Source organism: Patella vulgata, chromosome 9 (assembly GCF_932274485.2).
Source record: "Patella vulgata chromosome 9, xgPatVulg1.2, whole genome shotgun sequence".
In the NCBI taxonomy this organism is placed as follows: Eukaryota; Metazoa; Mollusca; class Gastropoda; family Patellidae; genus Patella; species Patella vulgata.
Genome location: NC_065887.2, coordinates 2,027,010 through 2,048,886, shown reverse-complemented (window position 1 = coordinate 2,048,886; position 21,877 = coordinate 2,027,010). Strand labels below are relative to the sequence as shown.

The window sequence follows — 21,877 nt, the reverse complement described above, 5'->3', positions numbered from 1 at the left end:
TCAGTGAGTAGGACCCTGGCTCGCTAACCTGGAGGACCTGAATCGGAGTTATCTAGATTTTCCGGCGTGGTTCCCCCTTGTCAGTGGTGTAGGACGTAGATCTGGCATATCTATTTTATATCTATTTGGATATAACAGCACCAGTAGTTTAGATTCTATTTCTTGCCTAATGACAGACCAAACGAACCTACGCACACGTGTTAAATCAATCGGCTATCAAACCCCGCTCGAGATAAGAGAGAGAGAAATGGGGTTTAACGTCCACTCGACACAACTAGGTAATTTCGGGACTAACATATGGTTTAATTTTATTTCAATAATTCGCTTGCGCATAGGGGTCTTTAGCAGTGGGAGGACCCGGAGAAAGCCCACGAGGTTGAACAGGCGACCCTACTCCTTGTCACGTACAACCGGGGATTCGAAATCACGCCAGTAGACCCAATGACAGACTTTATGATACAGTGCGCGCACGCTAACCATTCAGCCATCCAAACCCCGCTCGAGATAAGATATTACACCTTACTTACTATAGAAGATAAAATAATCCGATGTTATAATCATTAGTTGACAGAAGTTGACAGTTTCTATACAAATCTAATCTATTCAGCACGTCAAAGAGGGCAGCTTATCTGAGAGAATATATAAATGGAGGTACATGCCTTAAATACTATTGTCCACCATATCACCTCGGGCATTATTATAATATACCATTCCAACATAACCAGGGGGGGGGGGGCATTTGCCCTCCCATTAATCTGGTCTGCCCTCTGTTTGCCCCCCCCCCCCCCAATAATTTTAGAAAATAAAAAAAAGTATTTGTGATACGTTTCGGTAATCAATACCTTCTACGGTGAATAAATCCCACATCCCCACTCAGTCATAAACTTGCATGTTGTAGAGCATTTCCGACAGTCTATTTTTCAAAATTTTCTTGGCGAGGTCCCCAAGGGACTCGCTACTTTGGCGCTCACAAGAGGAATTCGTTGAAGTTCGCAAGTCCGTTCGTTTGACATTTTGTTCTTTACAAAAAAGCACCCGATAAGACTTTTAAAAAGTCTTACATGAAACGCCCACGAGAAGCAGCTGTTTTACAAGGTTTTATCCGTTTAAATCAATTAGGTAATGTTGGCATAGATAAAATATTAGACTGACAATATAAGAGAGATAATACCAACTCAAAAGAAGGGTAACATGTAAGGATTCCAGCATCGAGTCTATGTATGGCCTAGGGACTGATATAGGGATTCTAGCCTGTACACGAGTTGGTTTGGGTTTTTTTGACAACCTACCAACCCAATTATTTTAAACAATGATTATTCGTCCATAGATAAAGTTTATTTAACTATAAATGAAATGAAATAAAATGGAGTTTAACGTCCTACTGTTCTGCTCCTAACCTGGGCTAATGAAGACGGGCATACGCCATACAGTGTGCTATGAGGGAAATTTTGCCCGGACAGCGGTACTATGGCCTACTCTTATATCGAATTCCAACTGTCAAGGGATCTTTTACGTGCACGCCAATGTGTACACGGGACCTCGGTTTTTCGTCCCATCCGAACGACTAGACAGCTGTCCTTGTCAGCCCCTCCGTCCTGCATCACTGACAAGGGAGAACCACGCCGGAAAATCTGGATGAACTTTCTCGGCCAATGCAGGGATCGAACACCCGACCCCCAGGCTAGCGAGCTAGCGTCTTACCCACTTAGCCACGTGATCCCCTATTTAACTATAAATTCGTGTGTTGATTTGTTCTCTCAAAATAAAAATGTTCTGTCATAGACCTTTTTCCAATAAATACTCTACGTCAAAACCGGGGGGATGTATTTTTAATTGGGTAGATACGCGTGAATGTGACTTCCTGGCTTATTCCCAGTTGATTTATGATTACTTTCTCTAGAGTCAAGTGGTGCGTGCCATCCAGTAGGGTCGCTTTCTCCACTCCACTCCCACACCCAACACACTGCTAAAGAACCCTTTCTAGCACATGTTAGTCCCGAAATGACCTAGTTTATGTCGAGTGGACATTACCCCCCCCCCCCCCTCTCTCTCTCTCTCTCTCTCTCTCTCTAAAAGTCTAGCCCCTTTAAGGCGAACGTTGGATTTACGATAAAGATTACAACGATTGTATTACTGTTATGTGAATCTTAAAGCCGTGAATTGTGACATCTGGGGTTTTAGATTAACCGTTTAAGGTTATCTCGTCTCCTCCCAGAGTTGTGTTAGCGACCTATTATTAAGCATGTGTGGTAACCGCTTGCGTGTGGTGATCGGATTCTTGTATTCTGCAATAGGAACGGTAACTAGTTGCGTGTAGTAGTCGTATTATTCAATTCGGAACGACAACCGATTGCGTGGAGGTAGAATTCTACAATTCATTGCTAGGAACGGTAACCGGTTGCGTGTGAAGGTCGGATTCTACAATTCATTACTAGGAACGGTAACCAGTTGCGCGTGAAGGTCGGATTCTACAACTCATTATTAGGAACGGTAACCGCTGGCGTGTGGAGGTTGGTTTATTCGATTCTTTACTGGGACCGATAACGCATTGCTGGTGGTTTTCGTATTCTGCAATCTGTTACTGCTAAGGGTGACCGACTTCTTGTGGTGGTAACTTCTACAGTATTTTACGGAGAACGGTAACCAATTGCTTGTTGTGGTCGGATTCTACAGTTCTTTACTGGGAACAGTACTCGGTTGCCTGTGAAGGTCGGATTCCTCAATTCTTTACTAGAAGTAAAACTTGATGACGGATCTCTGTTGTAATAAATAATAGCAATTTTAATTGAACTATACCGGATTATCTTCACATCAATTTGTACCGGGTAAGTTGGTCTTTGTGTGTGTGTGTGTGAAATATTTTTTTTCAACGTCCGCTTCTACCGAAGGAATGTCGCAGACAGGTAATTTCAGTAATCCATCAATTTTATAGTCGGAAGACTAAGTATACGAGTTGAGCTTCAGAAATGGGGTCCTACGTTTTTTCAAACACCCGGGATAGACGGACATACAGTGTGCCAGTGTGCTGATATAGAATTCCAGCTGTCGAGGGTTCTTTTACGTGCACGGGACCTCGGGTTTTCGTCCTATACCAACAACTATACGAGTTGAGCGTCAGAAACTAATGTTGTTAACACAACATTCTTTAAATGAAATGGGGTTTAACGTTCGACTCTTTGTCCATCAAAAAGGATAATGAAGACTGGCATACACTATGTAGTGTGGTATGAGAGAGAATTTTGCCAGGACAGCGGCTTTTGCTCCTACTCGTAATCAAATTCCGACTGTCCAGGTTTCGTTTACGTGATTGCCAACTTCTTTAATATTTTAATATTTACCTGTATTTTTTAAATTTTAACCCGGTCCTGTGCCTTCAGGTAATTCTTGGGGTTATTATTTTAACACATTAATTAATGGGCATGTGGTATTTGTGTTTAGAATACGGATGTGACGTCATCCTTTGATGTTTGCGTATCATTATTTCAAATAATGGTACGGGCAATGTGCCAAGCGTACATTATTTATACTATAGTTAAACTTTTGGACCCGTGTGACGTATTTCATTGCAAAGCACGTGCGAGTGTCTGTATTTGAAGTTGTTTAATGGTCTCGAACTTAAGACATTGCGTAATATATTGAAACATTCAATATATTACTTAATGTCTCGCTCGAGACCATTAAACCACACTTAATGTTTAAATTTAGACCCTTTTATAACAATGCTACAGGTCCCACTACAGCTACATTATAACTTACTTCTCCGGGCAAATCTTTAATTCACGGATGAACAGACATTATCTGACGCAATATAAGAAAATAGTCAATATCTTAAATGCTAAAAACATTTTATTCTTTTTTTATTATTATTATTATTTCGTTAATTTTTTAAATTATGTTTATTTCTTCACTCTTGTTAAGGCAAAGATTTTTTAAAGTTTATTTTTATTTTTTATGTTTATTTTTTTTGTTTTTTGGGGTTTTTTTTATTCATGTTTATTATTTGTTTTTATTTATGTTAATTTATTTATTTAGATATTTATTTTTAATTTTAAAAATATATTTATCTTTATTTTAAAAAAAATATTTATCTTCATTTTTTAAAAAAAAACCACATGTATCTTTTTAAAAAAAAACACATTTATCTTTTTTATAAAAAAAAAAAACACACTTATCTTTATTTTTAAAAATATATTTTTTTTTATTTTTTACAAATTATTTTATTCTTATTTTTTTTAAAAAAAAAAAAACTTTTTATCTTCATTTAAAAAAAAACAACAATATTTATCTTTATTTTAAAAAAAATGTCTTTATCTTTTCAAAATAAAACTTTTGTCTTTATTTTTCTAAAAAAAAAAATATCTTTATTTCTTTCTTTTTTTTTATTTATTTTGTATTAATCTTTATTTGTTTTATTTGTCTTTATTTTTTTCAATTATTTATGTTTATAACTGTTGTATACTTATGTTATAGATATGGCCATGTACAGGCACATCAATCAACGTTCGGGGCTGTTAATAATAGTATTGTTCGGGTGTGGATTAACATTAACAATCGATGGAAAGTTATCAAATGCAACGGAACTTATCTCAGAATTATCACACAACACCAGAACTAAACACAATCATGATCAAGACAGTCTAATAGAGCCTTTAAGGGACGGTGAAGAAATCTCACTAGAAAGCTCGACAGATTCCCAAGATGTGAAAACAGCATCTCTGTTGACATCGGGGAATTTGACCAACACAACGTCGGATGAATCATTGTTAATCGTGGATACAGTAGCATTTGACAAAAGAGGTTCTTCAAATGGCAAACAGACCATAGGCAAATCTACAAATCACAAGAAGAAACCAATCTTGAACATCAACCAGAATTTTCAGATCATAATCAACAGTAACCAAGAGAGACCGTACCCGTTTGCAAATGGACACAACCCGTTCGAACGACCAGAGGATTTAATAGATGAGGAATCTGAATATGAAGATATCGAGATTAATGTTAATGATAATGCTACTCGGGTAGCCGTTACAGATAGACTACTCAGAGGCTTCGGTATATTACCTAATCAAACAGATTGTTTGAGGAAAAGTAAAACGTATGAACAGGTAAGGAGGTGGCTGTTTTACTACACTTATCAAGAGAGAGAGAGAGAGACACACACACACACACACACAGAGAGAAAGAGGGAGAGAGAGAGAGATGGGGTTTAACGTCCACTCGACACATATTTTAGAAATATGAATAATACACGGTCCTAGACAAGTGGCCCCAACCCCTGCCACGTACAGACCAGAGATCATATTCCCTGACTGGCATTACATGTATTATCCAAAGCCAGCACGTAGGACTATAGCTAGTTGTCTAGGTCTAACCAAAACTCAGATGAAACAGAACCTTTCAATAATTTGCCTACACAACTGGATCCGTCACTGATGAAGTTGAAGATTTCAACCTCACAAATTCCCAGGAACTTTTGCTGTCTCTGTCACACCACTTCCGGTTCGAATTTGTCTTTTACAAATGGAATTTGAATTTTAGGATCCAGATGACAGTGTGTTCCATTATAAGAGGTGTGTGTGTGGGGGGGGGGGGGGTATCTTAAAGTGACACTTGTGTGTATTTTATCCCTTATTCCAACAATATTACAATAATATTAAAGTAGCCAAGTCTCTAACTCAATATCATCCAAAGTCTTGACATTGAAAAAACGAATTATTTGTCAATTTAAATCTACGTTGATGTTGTGACCTTACCAGGAAAATATGGGCTTCTGATATCCAATATTTAAGACAAAATAAATATTTTACCATTGGTACATGAATCGTTTACTGTAATGAGTTTCAGCCCCATTTGTCAAATGGTGACGCTATATTCTTATCAGGAGAACTTGCACAATAAATACTATCATTGTAGACTGGAATAACCAGACGCTAGAGATTGCCATTCAATTGAGACTTTTGGCGTATTTCGCTAAACATAAATGATTTGAAATAAGAGTAAAAACAGAAACGAATGAATGTAAATCAGTTTATTTACATTCATTTTACATTATTATATGCGTTGCGACCCATTTGTGTCAATTTCTAGGTCCCAAATATTAGCAAATTATACCCTTTAAACTAGATTCCTTATTAATGTTCTTGGGGTGAAAACAACCTTGGAAGTTTGAATTGAATTGCTGTATGGTCAAAGTTTCCGTCATTGCACACTGTATGACGTATGGGGACGGAAAGGTGAGACTTTAAACTTCATTTCATTTCATTGATTCCACAATCTGAATAAAACACAGATCCTAGTTCAAAATTTCGTTTTACTTGGTTGTTATATAACCGCGTTGATGATGGCCAATGATTGGCCAATGAAACGGCTTGTTACGGCGGGTTTTTGGCGTGAGGTTCACCGAACTGTGGGTAAACCAATAGAAACATCAACGCTGATTGGTTTATCAAATGTCTGATCAAATGCCGCTCGTATGACCTCTGATGCGACCTTCCACGACAAACAGTCATATCTTCATGTACATAGGCCATTGAAAGCATAAAAAAACGAAACGAAATATAGATCTGTGTTTTAATCAGATTGAGTGATTCCATTGTCCATTACTTTTAGATCGTAGATGATGTAGCAACGTTAGAACCAAGCCAGTTTTTCGTTCATCTAATGGCGTCGATTGTGACGGTGTAATCGTGTAGCCGTAATCTAACTACTAAACAGACTGCACATTGGAGGGTTGTATCGAAAACCCTGGATCCGACTGGAGATTGTGAAAACGTCGAACTTGGCAAGAGCACTGAATGCGCCGAAAATCTCCTGAGAAAACTGGTTGACCATTGGGATAACTCGGTCGTACATAACCCCAACTCAAATTCTTTACAAACTTTTATTAATGCCAAAAGGGTAAGTATATTTATTCATCTTTTGTAAAACTGCGAAATAAAATCTGAAAAATGTGACATACCCAAATTGGATTTACGCCCCATAAGGAGTCGTTAGATGTACGTGGCAATGCAGTTTCTACTGAAAGTAACAGGGATAGGTGGAGAATGGGTCTGTGGGTACGGTAGGCCCGGTGGCCCTTAAAGATGGAGAAGGGGGCTTATAGTCCTGAAGTTGGGGGGGGGGGGTTATAGTAGTGAAAGTGGTGGGGGGGGGCTTTTAGTCCTGAAGTTAGCCCAAGAAACATCTCGATAATCTCTAGAAAACACCTTTTAATATTAGTTTTTCAAACAATTCGTGCGAACAGGAGCGGGAAGGACCATGGGAGATCTGCCTTGAAGCTTTCCTGAAAATGAATTTCTTATAAGTTATTGTGTCACATTATTACACGATTATATTTTATGCTACAAAAGGCAATGTCAGATTACAATATTGTAGTCCTCTCGTCTACAGTTAGTGTGGAAACTCTAGAGAGATAAGTTTTGTTATGAAAGCGGTAAATTGGTACCCACGACCCCACGGGACAACCCTAGTAATAGACTACAATACAGTGTTTCTTTTGTCGATTGATATATTTTCTTTACAGTATACAGGACATACTAAACTTAGGCTGTCTGTCTACAGTTAGCTCTGCTCGAGAACAGACACTAAGCTAGTTGACTGACATTTTAAGTCCTCAATCGACGATTTTAGTCGAAAACACTAAGCATACTTCGAGAATATTGAGAAGTTTTTTATTCTTGTTTCATTTAATGGAATAGAATAGGTTTATTTAGTCTTTGTGTGTGTGCCAGGTGTGAAACGGAATAGAAACGCAGTAGAAAACAATATACTAATTTTTGGATATGGCGGCCATTCAGGACAGAGATTTATTCCCAAAGTATGAAGCAGATGACGCTCATTGTGCAGAATGTATACAGGGGCGTGCTCTGGAATTTGAGCAGGGGAGGGGGCGGTAGGAGGCAGCACCCAGTTTGAAACCCTGAGACAACACGTCTGCTCATTTAGGTGTATATGTATAGGACTATAGTGTACATTTGTTATTACGAGAAACGTAGCAGAAACAAGATATGCTCTGCTTGATCAGCGGGGGGGGGAGGGGAGAGAGTCCGGGCCGTCTGGACATCAAAAACTCTATTTTAGATGTACCTCAAAAAACTAAAATGATAAGCATAATTCATAGTACCATGACACCAAATTTAATACTTTTGGCACTGGACTAGATTATATAAAATTGTATAATTATTAATATATTTTTAATAGTGTATTAACAGTAATAATGTGGCGATGTTGACGAAACATGACAGAAATATCAACCCCTACCCAGAAAGGGTGTTTCTCTACAGAATGGTGAAAGTTCTTATAGAACAACTAAATGAAGGTTAGTGAAATTAAATGAAATTGGGTTTAACGTCCTACTTTTCTGCGCCGACTGGGCTGATGAAAAGACGGGCATACGCCATACAGTGTGTTATGAGGGATATTTTGCCCAGGTAGCGGCGCTACGGCCTACTCTTATATCGAATTCCAACTGCCAAGGGATCTTTAACGTGCACGTATATGTGTACATGGGACCTCGGTATTTCGTCATGTCCGAATGACATACGTTGTCCCTTGCCAGAACCTTCGTCCTGCATCACTGAAATGGGGTAACCACGCCGGAAAATCCAGATGAACTTTCTTGACCAGCGCAGGGATCGAACACTAGGTTAGCGAGCCAACGTCTTACTAAATGATCTACCATGGCCCCGATGAAGGTTAGTAGAAGATGCTAGTAAACTACCCGTCTCCGGGCTCCCATCGGGTCATATTGTGTGAAAGAAATTATTCCGTGTAATAAACTGTTGCGATCAAGAAATTACTGCGCGCCAGACATTAAAACGAAAATGGCGAATGGTTACTTTATATGTAGTTGATTTCAATAAAATGGTGAAATGGCACTATTCCATGGTTACATATGCAATACTAGAAAAGAATTTTGTCCCGGCAGCACTAAGCCTACAACTTCATACTTTATCTTTACTTTGAACTTGGGCTGTTGGAATTCGATATTAGAGTAGAAAGTTAAACCCCATTTCATTTATTTGGCATTTGTGTCATTCAATAATTAGGGAGGGATGGGCGGTCTTGTGGTTTAACACTTGCGCATAGATCATAAGGTCTTTCATCGAGTCAAGTGGTGTGGTTTCGATTCCCAGCTTGTACGTGACAAGGAATAGGGTCGCCTGTCCACTCTCGTGGGTTTTCTCTGAGATCTCCGGTTGCCTTCCACTGCTAAAGATCCCTATGCGCAAGCGAATTATGAACCATATGTTTTGGCCCCGAAATGTCCTAGTTTTTGTCGAGTGGATGTTAACATCCCTCTCTCTCTCTCTCTCTCTCTCTCTCTTTCTCTCTCATTATATAAGACGACATAACACAGATTTTGTTCACACGTTTAAAGTGCGGGTTGTCCTGAAGAAGTATCTGATAAGGGATCCCTCGTGTAATCAAAACCTTATTAAAAGTGATAACAGATTAGCAATTCATCTTGGTGACATGACAATGTCTCTCATAAACTATTTAGAAATATTAAATATGACGGCGGGCCAATCTTATGGAAGCCTATTGCAGCCATTTCATAATCTCGCCGCTAGAAGGTGACACGTCGAGGGCGAGAAACAGGAAGCCGAGAAAGTGAGAAGTCGAAGGAGAGAGGGAGGGGAATGAGAAAGTCGAGGGAGCGAGAAGTGGGGTGTAAGAAAGCGAAGAAACAGGATCTCGCCCCGAGAACACGACAATGTTTACAGGCCTCCATACTATATGAATGTCAAAGATGATAATGCAGTTTATCGTGGTCGGTCAAGATCCGGGTTCTTATTCTCAACACCCTAGTTACATAAATAGATTGCCCCCATTACACCCAAAAATAAACTATAAAGTCACCACATTTCCGAAAACTTACTGACTGACCTTTTTTACATTAATAGTGCCAGGGGCGCAGATCGCCAAAAATTAGTGATGGGGACAGTGCATGCGCGGGCGACTATTGGTAAAGAGGGGGGTTCGGGGTTCCTCCCCCGAAATTTTTTGAAAACTATACGCTCTAAAACGCACTCTGTGGGTATTTTCAGCATCATTTTCAGGCAAACAGTTCTAATCCCTGAGGCAGCAAATGATACGAAATCTAATCTAAAGACAAATCTTCAAGCCACCGTTCACGATTTATTCTCTCATGTACGCTACAAGAACTAGAAATATTTACACTACTGAGATTCCAGCTCCGCCTCCATTCCTAGTAGTGTTCGAAGACTACGTAAAGTCTTTGAGCAAAATGTGTATTCAATTGGATACTCAAATGTACAGGCCTACAAATCTTTTAATTTATATAAACTAAAACAAGCCACACACACAGCTAAACATATCAATATTCAATCCCAATTGAAATAAAGGTAACATTTTACTGTATTATTCATTGATGATTAAAAATCCGATGGCGAAGGCGAATTTTCCCACGTTAAAATTCAAAAATGGCGACCACATTGAAATTATAACTTTTCGCTTTTTTCTTAAAGTTAAATCTAGCTGTTTATATTGTTCCCATAGCTATTTTAATGATTATTATATTATCTATTTTGAATGTGACACTGGTGATGTTATGTTAGAAATTACGTGTTTGGAATTTTATAATTTGCGTGATTTATCATCCAGTATACCAGATAAAAACAAAATCTCAGTTATTTAATACCCAGCCTATCAGATATGTACACCTACATGATATACATATTATTATAATCCCTATGGAATATTTTAATTATTTACTGTTATAATATGAATTATCACATATTCCCTGTTAAATAAAAATCGGTCACCGGGTGCAGCTGTACAATTTCAAGGACCCTGGTCTCATGTGCCTGGGACCAACTCTACACTTTCTGAAATGTCAATAAAAGCTCTGGAATGATTTCAATTTCAAAAAATAAACAGTAAGCAAAACATCGGAAATAAGTGGTGGGGACACAGTATATCATGTTCCCACCACTAAAAATATTGGTGGGTACGCGCCCATGAATAGTGCATTGCACGTCTGTATTGTACGTGACCGCCAATGACAAGTCTAATCAACTCTCTGGAGTAAGTGATTGTATATCCATCCAAGCGATGACGCTCCAAATGTATCTAAAATTGTATGTACAAGTGATGGTGCATCAGCTATGTCTTAAATTGTATGTCCAAGTGATTGCGTATCTCAGCGATTGTATATCAAATATTGAGCATACGGATAATTTAAGGAAGCGAAGCCTAAGATACTTTTCTACCAGGAGCGGGAAACCTAAATAATATCAAATTGTATATCTTAGCAGATATATCGAAAACCTAAAACATATTTTACCAAGAATCAAAAACCTGAAATTTAATATTTTTTTTACCAAGGGGCGAAAACTTAAAATATTTCAAAGTCTGCTTATAGCCGTTGCTCAATTACTAATCGAAATAACCTTCAGTCAATCCAATTTAAAAATTCGGCCTTTGACTCTAATAGTACAAGCAGGAGAATCGTAGGCGAAAAAAAACCCAGACACTATACAGACATTGCAAGAAATAAACAATAAATATCAAATCAAGTGAATGGATTTGGGGGCCAGTCGTAAGCGTCCACTGCGCTGTACAGTCCCGGTCATTCATAATACAGGCGTCACTCAAAATGAAATATAAAAATGTCTGATTTACAAGAAAGATGTAATGCGACTGGTCTTGACCTTGATCGTCTCCTGAATGGCGGTAGTCTACCAGATGAAGTCATGAGTTACAACGTCAATAAATTCAACAATAATGAATGTGATAAGATGTTCAATTTTTTTTTAACAATTTGGGTATCCATATGAGAAATAGGTCGCGGGTTTGATCCCGGTGTTTTCATATATGTATATTATGTCAACAGGTTACAGTATATCGTTGGATGGTGAACCGTGTGAATTGATGTTTGTAGAAGAAATATTTCACAAGTATGGGGAACAGACAGTTCATTTGGAAGACATGTTTATCACGGAACAAAGTAGATATTATGTATTTCATTAATTGTTAAATAGCCTTAATTATGTATTTCATTAATTGTTAAATAGCTTTAATTATAGTCGTGAACAGTCGTGAACTGTCTACTTATACCAACAGATAAACATCTCTCAAGGTAGTTACCTCGGTTTCCTAAGACCGGGATAGTCAGCTATACGTCAAAGAGCTACCGTCGTGGTCGGTCTAAAGACGTTGTACTCGCATTACTTACTTCCATTCAGGCCTGGCCTTTTAGTGGGGTCTTGATGGAGGGGAGGGGTGTCCAAGGTTCCTCCCCCAGGACAATTTTGAAATTTGGGCAGCCACGAACGCGTTTACCATCCCAGAAGATCGTTCTCTAGCGAACTTTAGTTCTAGGCGGTTAGCCATGTTACGGTTACTTTTTGCATCGAAATCAAATTAGCATTTAGCATGTTTTGAAATTGCCATGCCACTGCTGATTGTAAACTGTGCTTCCATTGTCTGAAAGTGGCTAATAAAGAGAGATCCTGTTCTTGGGGATATGGTTTTGTACTGGTCTGCTTATGTTTTCTAGAATTGGAAAGTCTTATCGGTGATATGATTAGTGTTGTAGGAGCCAAGTCTCGAGTTGATCCACAGAAAAATTTCCTCTTGGGTAGAAAATCTCGGAGTGTACCGACAGCAAACCCGATGGTAAGTTGTCTTCCTTGGCGACTGTCGGTAAGTTATCTCCCTTGTCGACTGTCGGTAAGTTATCGCCCCTGCCAGTAGTGAATAACTGAGTAAGACACGGGCTCGCTAACCAGGAGATCTGTCGTTCCCTCCCGGTGTTGGCCGAGAAAGGTCCTCGGGGTTTTTCCAGGCATGGTGACCCGTTGTCGACGGTGCATGACGGGCGGTCTTGTCGTTGGGATGGGAAGAAAACCGAGCTTTAGTGTACACATTGGTGGGCACGTAAAGATCTCTTGATAGTTGGAATTCGGTGTAAGAGTAGGCCATAATCCCCCAGTGTACGTAAAAGGACCCTTGAGAATTAAATCTCAATGAAAAGTAGGCGAAAACGCCCACTCTCCGCCAAAACTTTTCTTCATAGCACATTGCATGATGTTTGGTTTTATTTAATTTTTTTGGGCGAATTTGTCTGTTAAGTATTATGTTTCCTACTTTTTATGGTCGTCTGTAGGAGAATTTTGGACCAGAATCTGTTCGCAATCGCTACTCGTCTTGTTATTGTGGTTCTTGGGAGCGACGCTCTTCGAGAAACGCCTAAGGATGTGCATCTTCAATAGAAGGCTTGATCACGCTTTAACTTCGTACATCTTATCAAGGCCTTCATGTAATACCCTGCATATTTCGGCACTAATTTCGATTTGGTACAAGTCCAGCTTGGGAGCCTATCGGATTTCACGATCATCGCGAATACCAAGTCTCGCGCTTTCAAGCTAAACTGTTTACCTGTGATAATCGAGTTGCAAAGGTCAAGGTTCGTTCAATGTCAAGGTTTCCGTGGAGGTTGCTATGTCACAACCTCGATTGGACGCTACTGTTCGGGTGTCTATAGATAACGTAGCTATAAGTACGAGAATTGTGAAGTTATCTAGCAACGTCCAGATGTTGTAAAACTCACAGTCGCTGCTTCAGGAACATGAAGAATGTGCTAATTGATTTACGAGCGACACGAAATTTGGCATGCTTGTTTTTTTGGACACTTGCGCATCGATTTAAAGACTTAGGTTTTTGATAAGATATCAGTATTCTGTCCAAGATGCCGCCGATGACGCCATGGTCAGTTCCTGGACCATGCCATAGTACGATGGAACTTGTTATTATCTAAGACAATAAACCTGCTTTTAATTATTGACAGAGTTATAATGTGTCGGAATTATTCAAGATATTCAAGATGAAAGATCGAGTAAATGTGGAGCAGTTTTATCAGATGTGTCCGTCAATAGTCGACGAGGTGCTGACCATCCATTCCAAGACGCGTTCTGGCACAAAATCCGAAGAGATCAAATGTAATTCTACAACTACTCTGTCTAACACAGAAAGTAGGTATTCTTGTAATGATTTCAGGGGTACAGTCTTTAAAGGATATGATTTACTTCGATCATTTTGAGACTAAAATATGATACTTGTCATTTCATGACAATTTTGCCTGGACAGCGGCGTTCCCGACTATTATTCCAAGTGTTATTGTACGTGCACGCTAACAATCTGTACAAAAGTAGTATCGATCATCAATGAAGCATCAAGAATATTCCAGCAATAGACATCAGTATATTTTTAGCATCGATCATCAATATCAACCCATCTTTGAGCATAAAAATCATTCAGCATCGATCATCAATATCAACCAAGCTTTGATCATCATTATTATCCATACTAACATTGATTAAATGTACAAGTTTGTATTATCAGATGTTTGGCAATCCCTTATTATCTCCACAATATTTTACTTTAAAGATAGCCTACATTATGGGAGATTCGGTAACGAGTTGGCAGTTCTCACTATTAAATAGTTAAAAACTAGATAATGTAAAGGCAATTTGGTGAAAATTTCATTCAAATTGATCCACTATGAACCGAGAACTATGCAACTGAAATTCCCATAAGCCTCGGTCATCATTACTAAAGTCAGTACGATGAACAGCATAGTCTCGATTATCCATTTAATCGTTTAATCGAGAAGGAAAGTTATGCAGTAAATCGGCTTACAATCCACTAAAGATCGCAGGCTAGTGATGCCCTCTAGAGTTGATTATGGCCTGGATATGTTAATTGATGTCTAATTAATAATTTAGATAACATTTCAGGCCTAAAGAAAGACCTGAAATAGGCAGATTTAGCTCTTAAATAATGTTTGTTTAAATAATTCTAGTCAAAACGTCCTTCAGTTATAAACATGATGTGACTTTATATTTTTATAATTGGTGTTTTTAGTCTATGGTTACGGTGCCTTGGTTGTATCCATCATCAGTATCATGTATGATATTAGTTAAGAAGATTATATTATAATACTTTTTGTGTTTAGTCTATGGTTACGGTGCCTTGGCTGTATCCAACATGTTGATTAAGAAGATTTGATTGTTATTATTTCTGTGTTTAGTCTATGGTTACGGTACACTGGCTGTTTCTATCATCAGTATCATGTCAGTATTAGGAGCGGTTGTAATGAAAGCCGCAACCGGAGCTGTAAGACAGTACGTTATGGCGGCATTGTTGGCGCTAGCTACAGGTAATTTATGTGGCGATGCCTTACTACATTTACTTCCCGAGGTGAGTTGATTAATCGATTTTTACCTGTAAATAAATTATAGATTTATTTGATAAACCAGATTGTGTATTATGGAGAGTGATTGGCGGTCGGTGATGTGAAACGCTTTCGGATTGAACGTCCCACTACTTTTCTGCACCAACCCGGATAATGAATACTTGACTTGCATACGTTGAGCGCAGGAGGGAAATTTGGCCCTGACAGCGGCGCTACACCCCATTCAATAATTGTTCCATGTATTAAGATCACGTTTCTCTCGCTCTCGGGGGAGCGGGGATGGTCGAATGGTTAAGACGTGCGCACTGTATCATACGGTCTGTCATTGAGTCAACTGGCGTGGTTTCGATTCCCCGGTTGTACGTGACAAGGCGAAGGGTCGCCTGTCCAACCTCGTCGGTTTTCTCCGGGTCCTCCGGCTTCCTCCTACTGCTAAAGACCCATACGCGCAAGCGAATTATTGAAATAAAATTGAACCATTTGTTAGTCCAGAAATTTGTCTGCGATATCACCTCGGTGGAAGCGGACGTAAAATACAACTAACTAACTAACTAACTAAAATAGTCCGGAAATGACCTAGTTTGTGTCCAGTGGACGTTAAGCCCCCCCTCTCTCTCTCTCTCTCTCTCTCCCTCTCTCTCTCTCTCCCTCTCTCTCTCCCTCCCTCTCCCTCTCTCTCTCTCTCTCTCTCTCACTCTCTCAGGTATTAAACCAGGTATTAATATTATAGGTAAATATATCAGGTGTTAATATTATATATAATTATTTCAGGTGTTAAGTGATGAAGGTGAGGATGATGATGGTGATGGATTAACAACCAGTGAGATAATTCTAACGGGATCGACGGATATCTCTATAGCTAGTAGTAGAATGTGTGCTGTACTCGCTAGTATCTACGCTTTCTTTATATTAGAGTTAATCATGAGTCTTTATCATACACACGATCATGATCATACACCAGACAGGGTAAGATTATACTACTTATAGAACATCTGGTGACACTTCTTTATACTCGAGTTAATTGCAAGCCTTTATCAAACACACGACCATGATCATACACAGGGAACGGTAATATTATACTGTTTATAGAACATCTGGTGACACTTCTTTATACTCGAGTTAATTATAAGTCTTTATCACACACACGACAGCCATACACCACCCACGACAATATTATATTGTAGAGTACCTATTTACAAATGTTTGTAAGTTTTGAACGATCAATTTACTTTAAAGTAATAAAATATGTTTAAATGAAGAGTGTCTATTCGTTTGGATTGTACGAAATATCCAAGATCCCGTGCACACATTGGCATGCACTTAAGAAAAACTCGGCAGCTTTAATTTAACGCCGAGTAGATAGAAACACCACTGTCCAGGCACAATTCCCCTCATTTGTCGAGATGCCAACTGATTTATTGTATTGATGTATTGTTTATTTATAGTCAGGTGATGATTTAAGTAATATAAATGTTTCTGTGTTAAAAGTTATTACAGATGAACAATATGATTCTAATAATACAGTAAGTTGATTTAATTAAGTTCTGGTAATACTATAGGTTAATAATACACTAAGTTGATTTAACGAAGTTCTAGTTTACTACAGGCTAGAAAATCCGGTGTATAAATACTTCAAGTGTAACTTGTGTATAGTTACTGCATACTGTTTTGTGACTTGTGTATAGTTACTTGTATTGTGTTCTGTGTATAGTTACTGTATTGTAACCCGTGTATAGGTACTTGTATTGTGCCATGTGTATAGTTACTATTAATGTACCCAGTGTATAGGTACTGCATACTATATTGTATCCCGTGTATAGTTACTTGTATTGTGACCCGTGTATAGTTACTTATATTGTGTACTGTGTATAGTTACTGTAATGTGACCTGTGTATAGTTACGTGTATTGTGACCGGTGTATAGTTACATGTATTGTGCCCGGTGTATAGTTACATGTATTGTGACCTGTGTATCGTTACTTGTAATGTTTCCTGTGTATAGTTACTTGTAGCGTGTCCTGTGTATAGTTACTTGTATTGTGTCCTGTGTATAGTTACTTATATTGTATCCCATGCATTGTTACTTGTATTGTGTCCCGTGCATAGTTACTTGTATTGTGTCCTGTGTATAGTTACTTGTATTGTGTCCTGTGTATAGTTACTTGTAGTGTGTCCTGTGAATAGTTACTTATATTGTATCCCATGCATTGTTACTTGTATTGTGTCCCGTGCATAGTTACTTGTATTGTGTCCCGTGCATAGTTACTTGTATTGTGTCCTGTGTATAGTTACATGTATTGTACCCGGTGTATAGTTACATGTATTGTGACCTGTGTATCGTTACTTGTAGCGTGTCCTGTGAATAGTTACTTGTATTGTGTCCTGTGTATAGTTACTTGTAGCGTGTCCTGTGAATAGTTACTTGTATTGTGTCCTGTGTATAGTTACTTGTAGCGTGTCCTGTGAATAGTTACTTGTAGTGTGTCCTGTGAATAGTTACTTGTAGCGTGTCCTGTGAATAGTTACTTGTATTGTGTCCTGTGTATAGTTACTTGTAGCGTGTCCTGTGTATATAATATAATTACTTGTGTTGTTTTATGTGCATTGCGTCATATGTACAGATACGTGTATTATGCCATGAGAATAGATTAGCGATATTTGAATAAAAGCATGTGTTATATATTTTGTTTTTTAGGCATCGTGTTCAACGAGTCAAGATGGCGGTGAACATGTGTGTAAAGAAGAACGAGATAATATTGTCAACAGACATCGAGGTAAGTTTGTACTTGTTAGTTTGTGGTTGAATGGTTAACGCGTGCGCGTTTCATCATAAGGTCTGTCAATGAGTCAAGTGGCGTGGTTTAGATTCCCCGCTTGTACCGTGGGTTTTCTCCGGGTCCTCCGGTTTCCTCCCACTGCTAAAAAGACCCCTACGCTCAAGCGATATATTGAAATAAAATTGAACCATGTCTTAGTCCCGAAATGACCTAGTCTGTGTCGAATGGACTTTAAATCCCAATTCTCTTGCTACATGCCACGGGAGCCACGTCGTGTATAATAAACCAGTGATTGTTATCCTTTGTGTTGGTTTTAAACTTTTTAAGGTATTTAGTAACTGGAGAGAGCAATAAACTAAAACACATACTTCTAATATATTTAGTAACTGGATAGAGTAATACACTTTATCACCCAATAATACATTCTACAGTAGATATCGTTTGTGTGATATATTTCATAATCTACTGCAATATCTCCTTACATGAATTGGATTGGTCAGTTGAAAAGTAACTACTTTTTTTATTAAAAATAAACTATTGTTATTCAGTTGACCTTGATGGAAAAATATAAAGGACTTTGCAATGGTTGAATTGCTGTCAAAAAATGATGTATCACTACGCCGTAATGTTCAGTAAAAGTGAAATCTACAGCAAAGAATTATATTTATCTATTTGTGCACGTAAGAAGGGATTGGATGATAAATAGAATCTCCTACTCGTCTTTTTTTATATCAAAAAATATCAACACTCGTTGATAAAGTTAAAAAAAACCTCGGCAGACCCTCGTTTTTTGTTACTTTATCAACTTGTGTTGATATATTTTGATATCAAAAAAGACTGGTAGGAGATTCTCTATATAACACATACTTACTGAAAAGCGACAAGACTGGTTATTTATTTGGCCGACGTTTCGAAAGTATTTTCTCAACGTTATCAAGCTAGATTAGTAGCTGTTTTTTTATAAGTACAGTACATGTTTTAGTTTATTGCTAACAGCCACTAAATGATTATGTAATATTATTTCAGCACCAGCCTCTTTAGCATGGATGGTTATAGTTGGAGATGCTATACATAATTTTGCTGATGGTTTAGCTATAGGTGCAGCATTTACAGGCCAGTTGTCTAGCGGTTTATCCACGTCTATCGCTGTTATATGTCACGAATTACCACATGAACTAGGTTAGTAATATAAACTCATGCACGAAATATCAGACATGATTTGATGCATCCAGGGGCGTCTTCTTTGAGAAACCAGCACCAGATCTAGGGGGGGGGGCCAAAGTGGGACAAATGTCCCGGGCCCCACATTTAGGCCCCCTCCCAATTCTGGATCATACTAATATTTTATCCCGGACGGAGCCAACCAGTACCTGGGCTGAGGGGGCGAGGGTTGGGGCCCTGGGCAGTAAGGGATATTGGGGCCCCGGGACTGGTAGGTACCAACAGATTTTCGGGGGCCCAGGAAATCGCTGCCTAAATTGTCTCAGATGCACTAAAATTAATCCTAATTTCAACCAAAAAAATCCTGGAGGTAAACACCCCAGGCACTCAAGGGGGCGGAGTACATACTAGTGCGATCCGCGGTCAGTACGAACAATTTGAACAAACAACAATGGGGCCCCCCGCACAGTTGGTATGTCCCGGGCCCCCCGCACAGTTAGTATGTCCCGAGCCCCCCGCACAGTTGGTATGTCCCGGGCCCCCCACAAGGTTAATCCGGCACTGCGAGAAAATTTTGATTTTCTGCATTCTGCCATATCTGCTGGATGATCAAAAAGCTGTCTTCATGGCCAGCATCCACCAGAGACCGTAAAACGAATGAAGGACAGATGCTGTAAATAAAAGTAACTTGTTTATGAATAGTCCCCAAACTCTTGACCCACCGATTTTTGGTGATCTGGGTAGACTCGTGGGCCAATTTGATGGACTGATGGACCGAGTGACCCACCAATTAAAATGTTAGAAAATAGCCTGGTGTTGTTTTATAATTCAGGTAATTTTGTTGTCTTGTGTTTTACAATACAGGTGATTTTGCGTTGTTTTATAATACAGGTGATTTTGCTGTGTTGTTATAATTCAGGTGATTTTGCTGTGTTAGTATCAACGGGAATGAGTATAAAGAAAGCTCTAATATTAAACTTCGTCTCAAGTCTGACGGCGTTTGCTGGGTTATATGTTGGTATAGCTGCTGGTAAACTAGAAGCTGCTACAGAATGGATCTTTCTGGTCGGTGCTGGGATGTTTCTCTATGTAGCTCTAGCTAACTTAGTAAGTATTCATGCGATCGGTTCTCTTTCTTTCATAGGTGACCGAGTGGTCTAAGGCGTGAGCATAGGTGGGGAAAGTAGACACCGAGACAGGGACAATCTTATACATTAAAGCTCTCTTCCATAAAGGGGGGGGGGGGGGGCGCAACAATTATCTCGATTTATATGGATTTGTCTTCTTTGTTGAATATGTTATGTCTTTACGCCAGTGTTGAGATTAAAACTGTTTTGTGTTCCACTGTCAACACAGCCGAACCTCAGTTTTATTTTTTGAAATTGAACTTGAGCTAGGTAAAATGAAATGGAATGGGGACTATACTCATCTGCACAAACAAGGCTCATGAAGGCGGAATAAGCTCTGGACCTCACTAATCGACATAGCATCAGTATGCCTGTCTTCATTTCCCGGTTGCTGCAGAAATGTATAGGAGGTTAATCCCTATTTCTTTTAATTAATTTCATTTATAATTAATGGACGATGATGTTTTCTTAAACACAAATTGCAATTTTTTTTTCAGTTACCAGAACTTCAGAAATATTTTCAAGAACATCGCACTTGGCAGATGTTTTTAGCGCAGAATATCGGAATATTGAGCGGTTATGCGGCTATGTTAACTATAGCCATATTTGAAGACGATATGGGCTTCTGAATAGTTGGTGCCGTAGTCACAGGCAACAACGTTTCTTTGGTTTTAATATAAATATTTAAAGTCCCATTGCGTCATTAGCATTTTTCGCTAAGATATAAAACTTTCTAACGGCATAAATAAATAACGCTAATATGTACATGAGACACAGGCAACAACGTTTTTTTGTGTTTTTGTTTTAATATAAATATTTTAAGTCCTATTGCGTCATTAACATTTTTCACACGGCATAACCCACGCTAATATGTACTCAGATTGATTATTTAACAATTTGATTAAGAAAATAAAGATCAAAATATCAACTCGAGATAATCTATCGTGTTGGAGTCAATAGGATTTTAACTAGGCTGTTGTGTCACATTGCGACAATTATACCACAATATTTATATATATACACCAAGCTTTAAATCAGTTTCGCACATTTATAGCGAGTGGCATTGATCGATAGAATTTTAATTCATCATATCTCTGTAAATACTGAACGGAATTGAACCGTATTTTTGGACTGATTATCCTATTAGAGATTCAACTTTCACAACATTGTAAGGATTCAGATTGAGCGCTAAAATATTGATTTGTTTATTCAACTGAATTGTAGTTAATTTGAACTCTCCAAAGACGATGTCTGTTGAATTCACGTCAGTGTTTCAGCCGTTATTAAGTGTGGTTTAAAGGTCAAGAGCGAGAACATTAAACAACTACAGACAATGAAATACGTCACGCGAGTCCACTGTTTCATCTAGTATAAATAATGTATGATTGACATGTTGGTCGTGCATTATTTCAAATAATGGTACGTTACCATCAATGGATAGCGTCAGTTTAGTTTAAAGGAGTTAATTCGCTATTCCTTGGCACCTAGAAATGGGTCACATAATAATGTAATATGAATAAAAATAAACTGATTTACATTCAATTGTTTCTGTTTTTACTTTAATTTCTAATCAGTTATGTTCGTCGTTCAAAT

At 38.5% G+C, this 21,877-nt stretch overlaps 1 protein-coding gene across 2 annotated transcripts; it reads left to right on the top strand.

Moving 5' to 3' along the window:
• The first annotated feature begins 2,269 nt into the window (after nucleotides 1-2,269).
• Nucleotides 2,270-21,773, top strand: LOC126832489 (zinc transporter ZIP4). 2 transcript variants are annotated; one of them, XM_056103347.1, is made up of 14 exons: nucleotides 2,270-2,825; nucleotides 4,471-5,105; nucleotides 6,610-6,897; nucleotides 8,200-8,317; nucleotides 11,858-11,971; nucleotides 12,524-12,642; nucleotides 13,814-13,997; nucleotides 15,056-15,225; nucleotides 15,992-16,186; nucleotides 16,666-16,743; nucleotides 17,915-17,993; nucleotides 19,023-19,175; nucleotides 20,077-20,264; nucleotides 20,782-21,773. In XM_056103347.1, exons 4-14 carry the CDS (start codon nucleotides 8,224-8,226, stop codon nucleotides 20,911-20,913), a joined length of 1,506 nt encoding a protein of 501 aa, XP_055959322.1. In that variant the 5' UTR covers nucleotides 2,270-2,825; nucleotides 4,471-5,105; nucleotides 6,610-6,897; nucleotides 8,200-8,223; the 3' UTR covers nucleotides 20,914-21,773. The 2 variants fall into 2 exon arrangements, with proteins under 2 accessions (XP_055959322.1, XP_055959324.1); XM_056103349.1 differs by lacking the exons at nucleotides 2,270-2,825; nucleotides 4,471-5,105; nucleotides 6,610-6,897; nucleotides 8,200-8,317; nucleotides 11,858-11,971 and having other exon boundaries at nucleotides 12,267-12,642.
• Nucleotides 21,774-21,877: the final 104 nt, after the last annotated feature.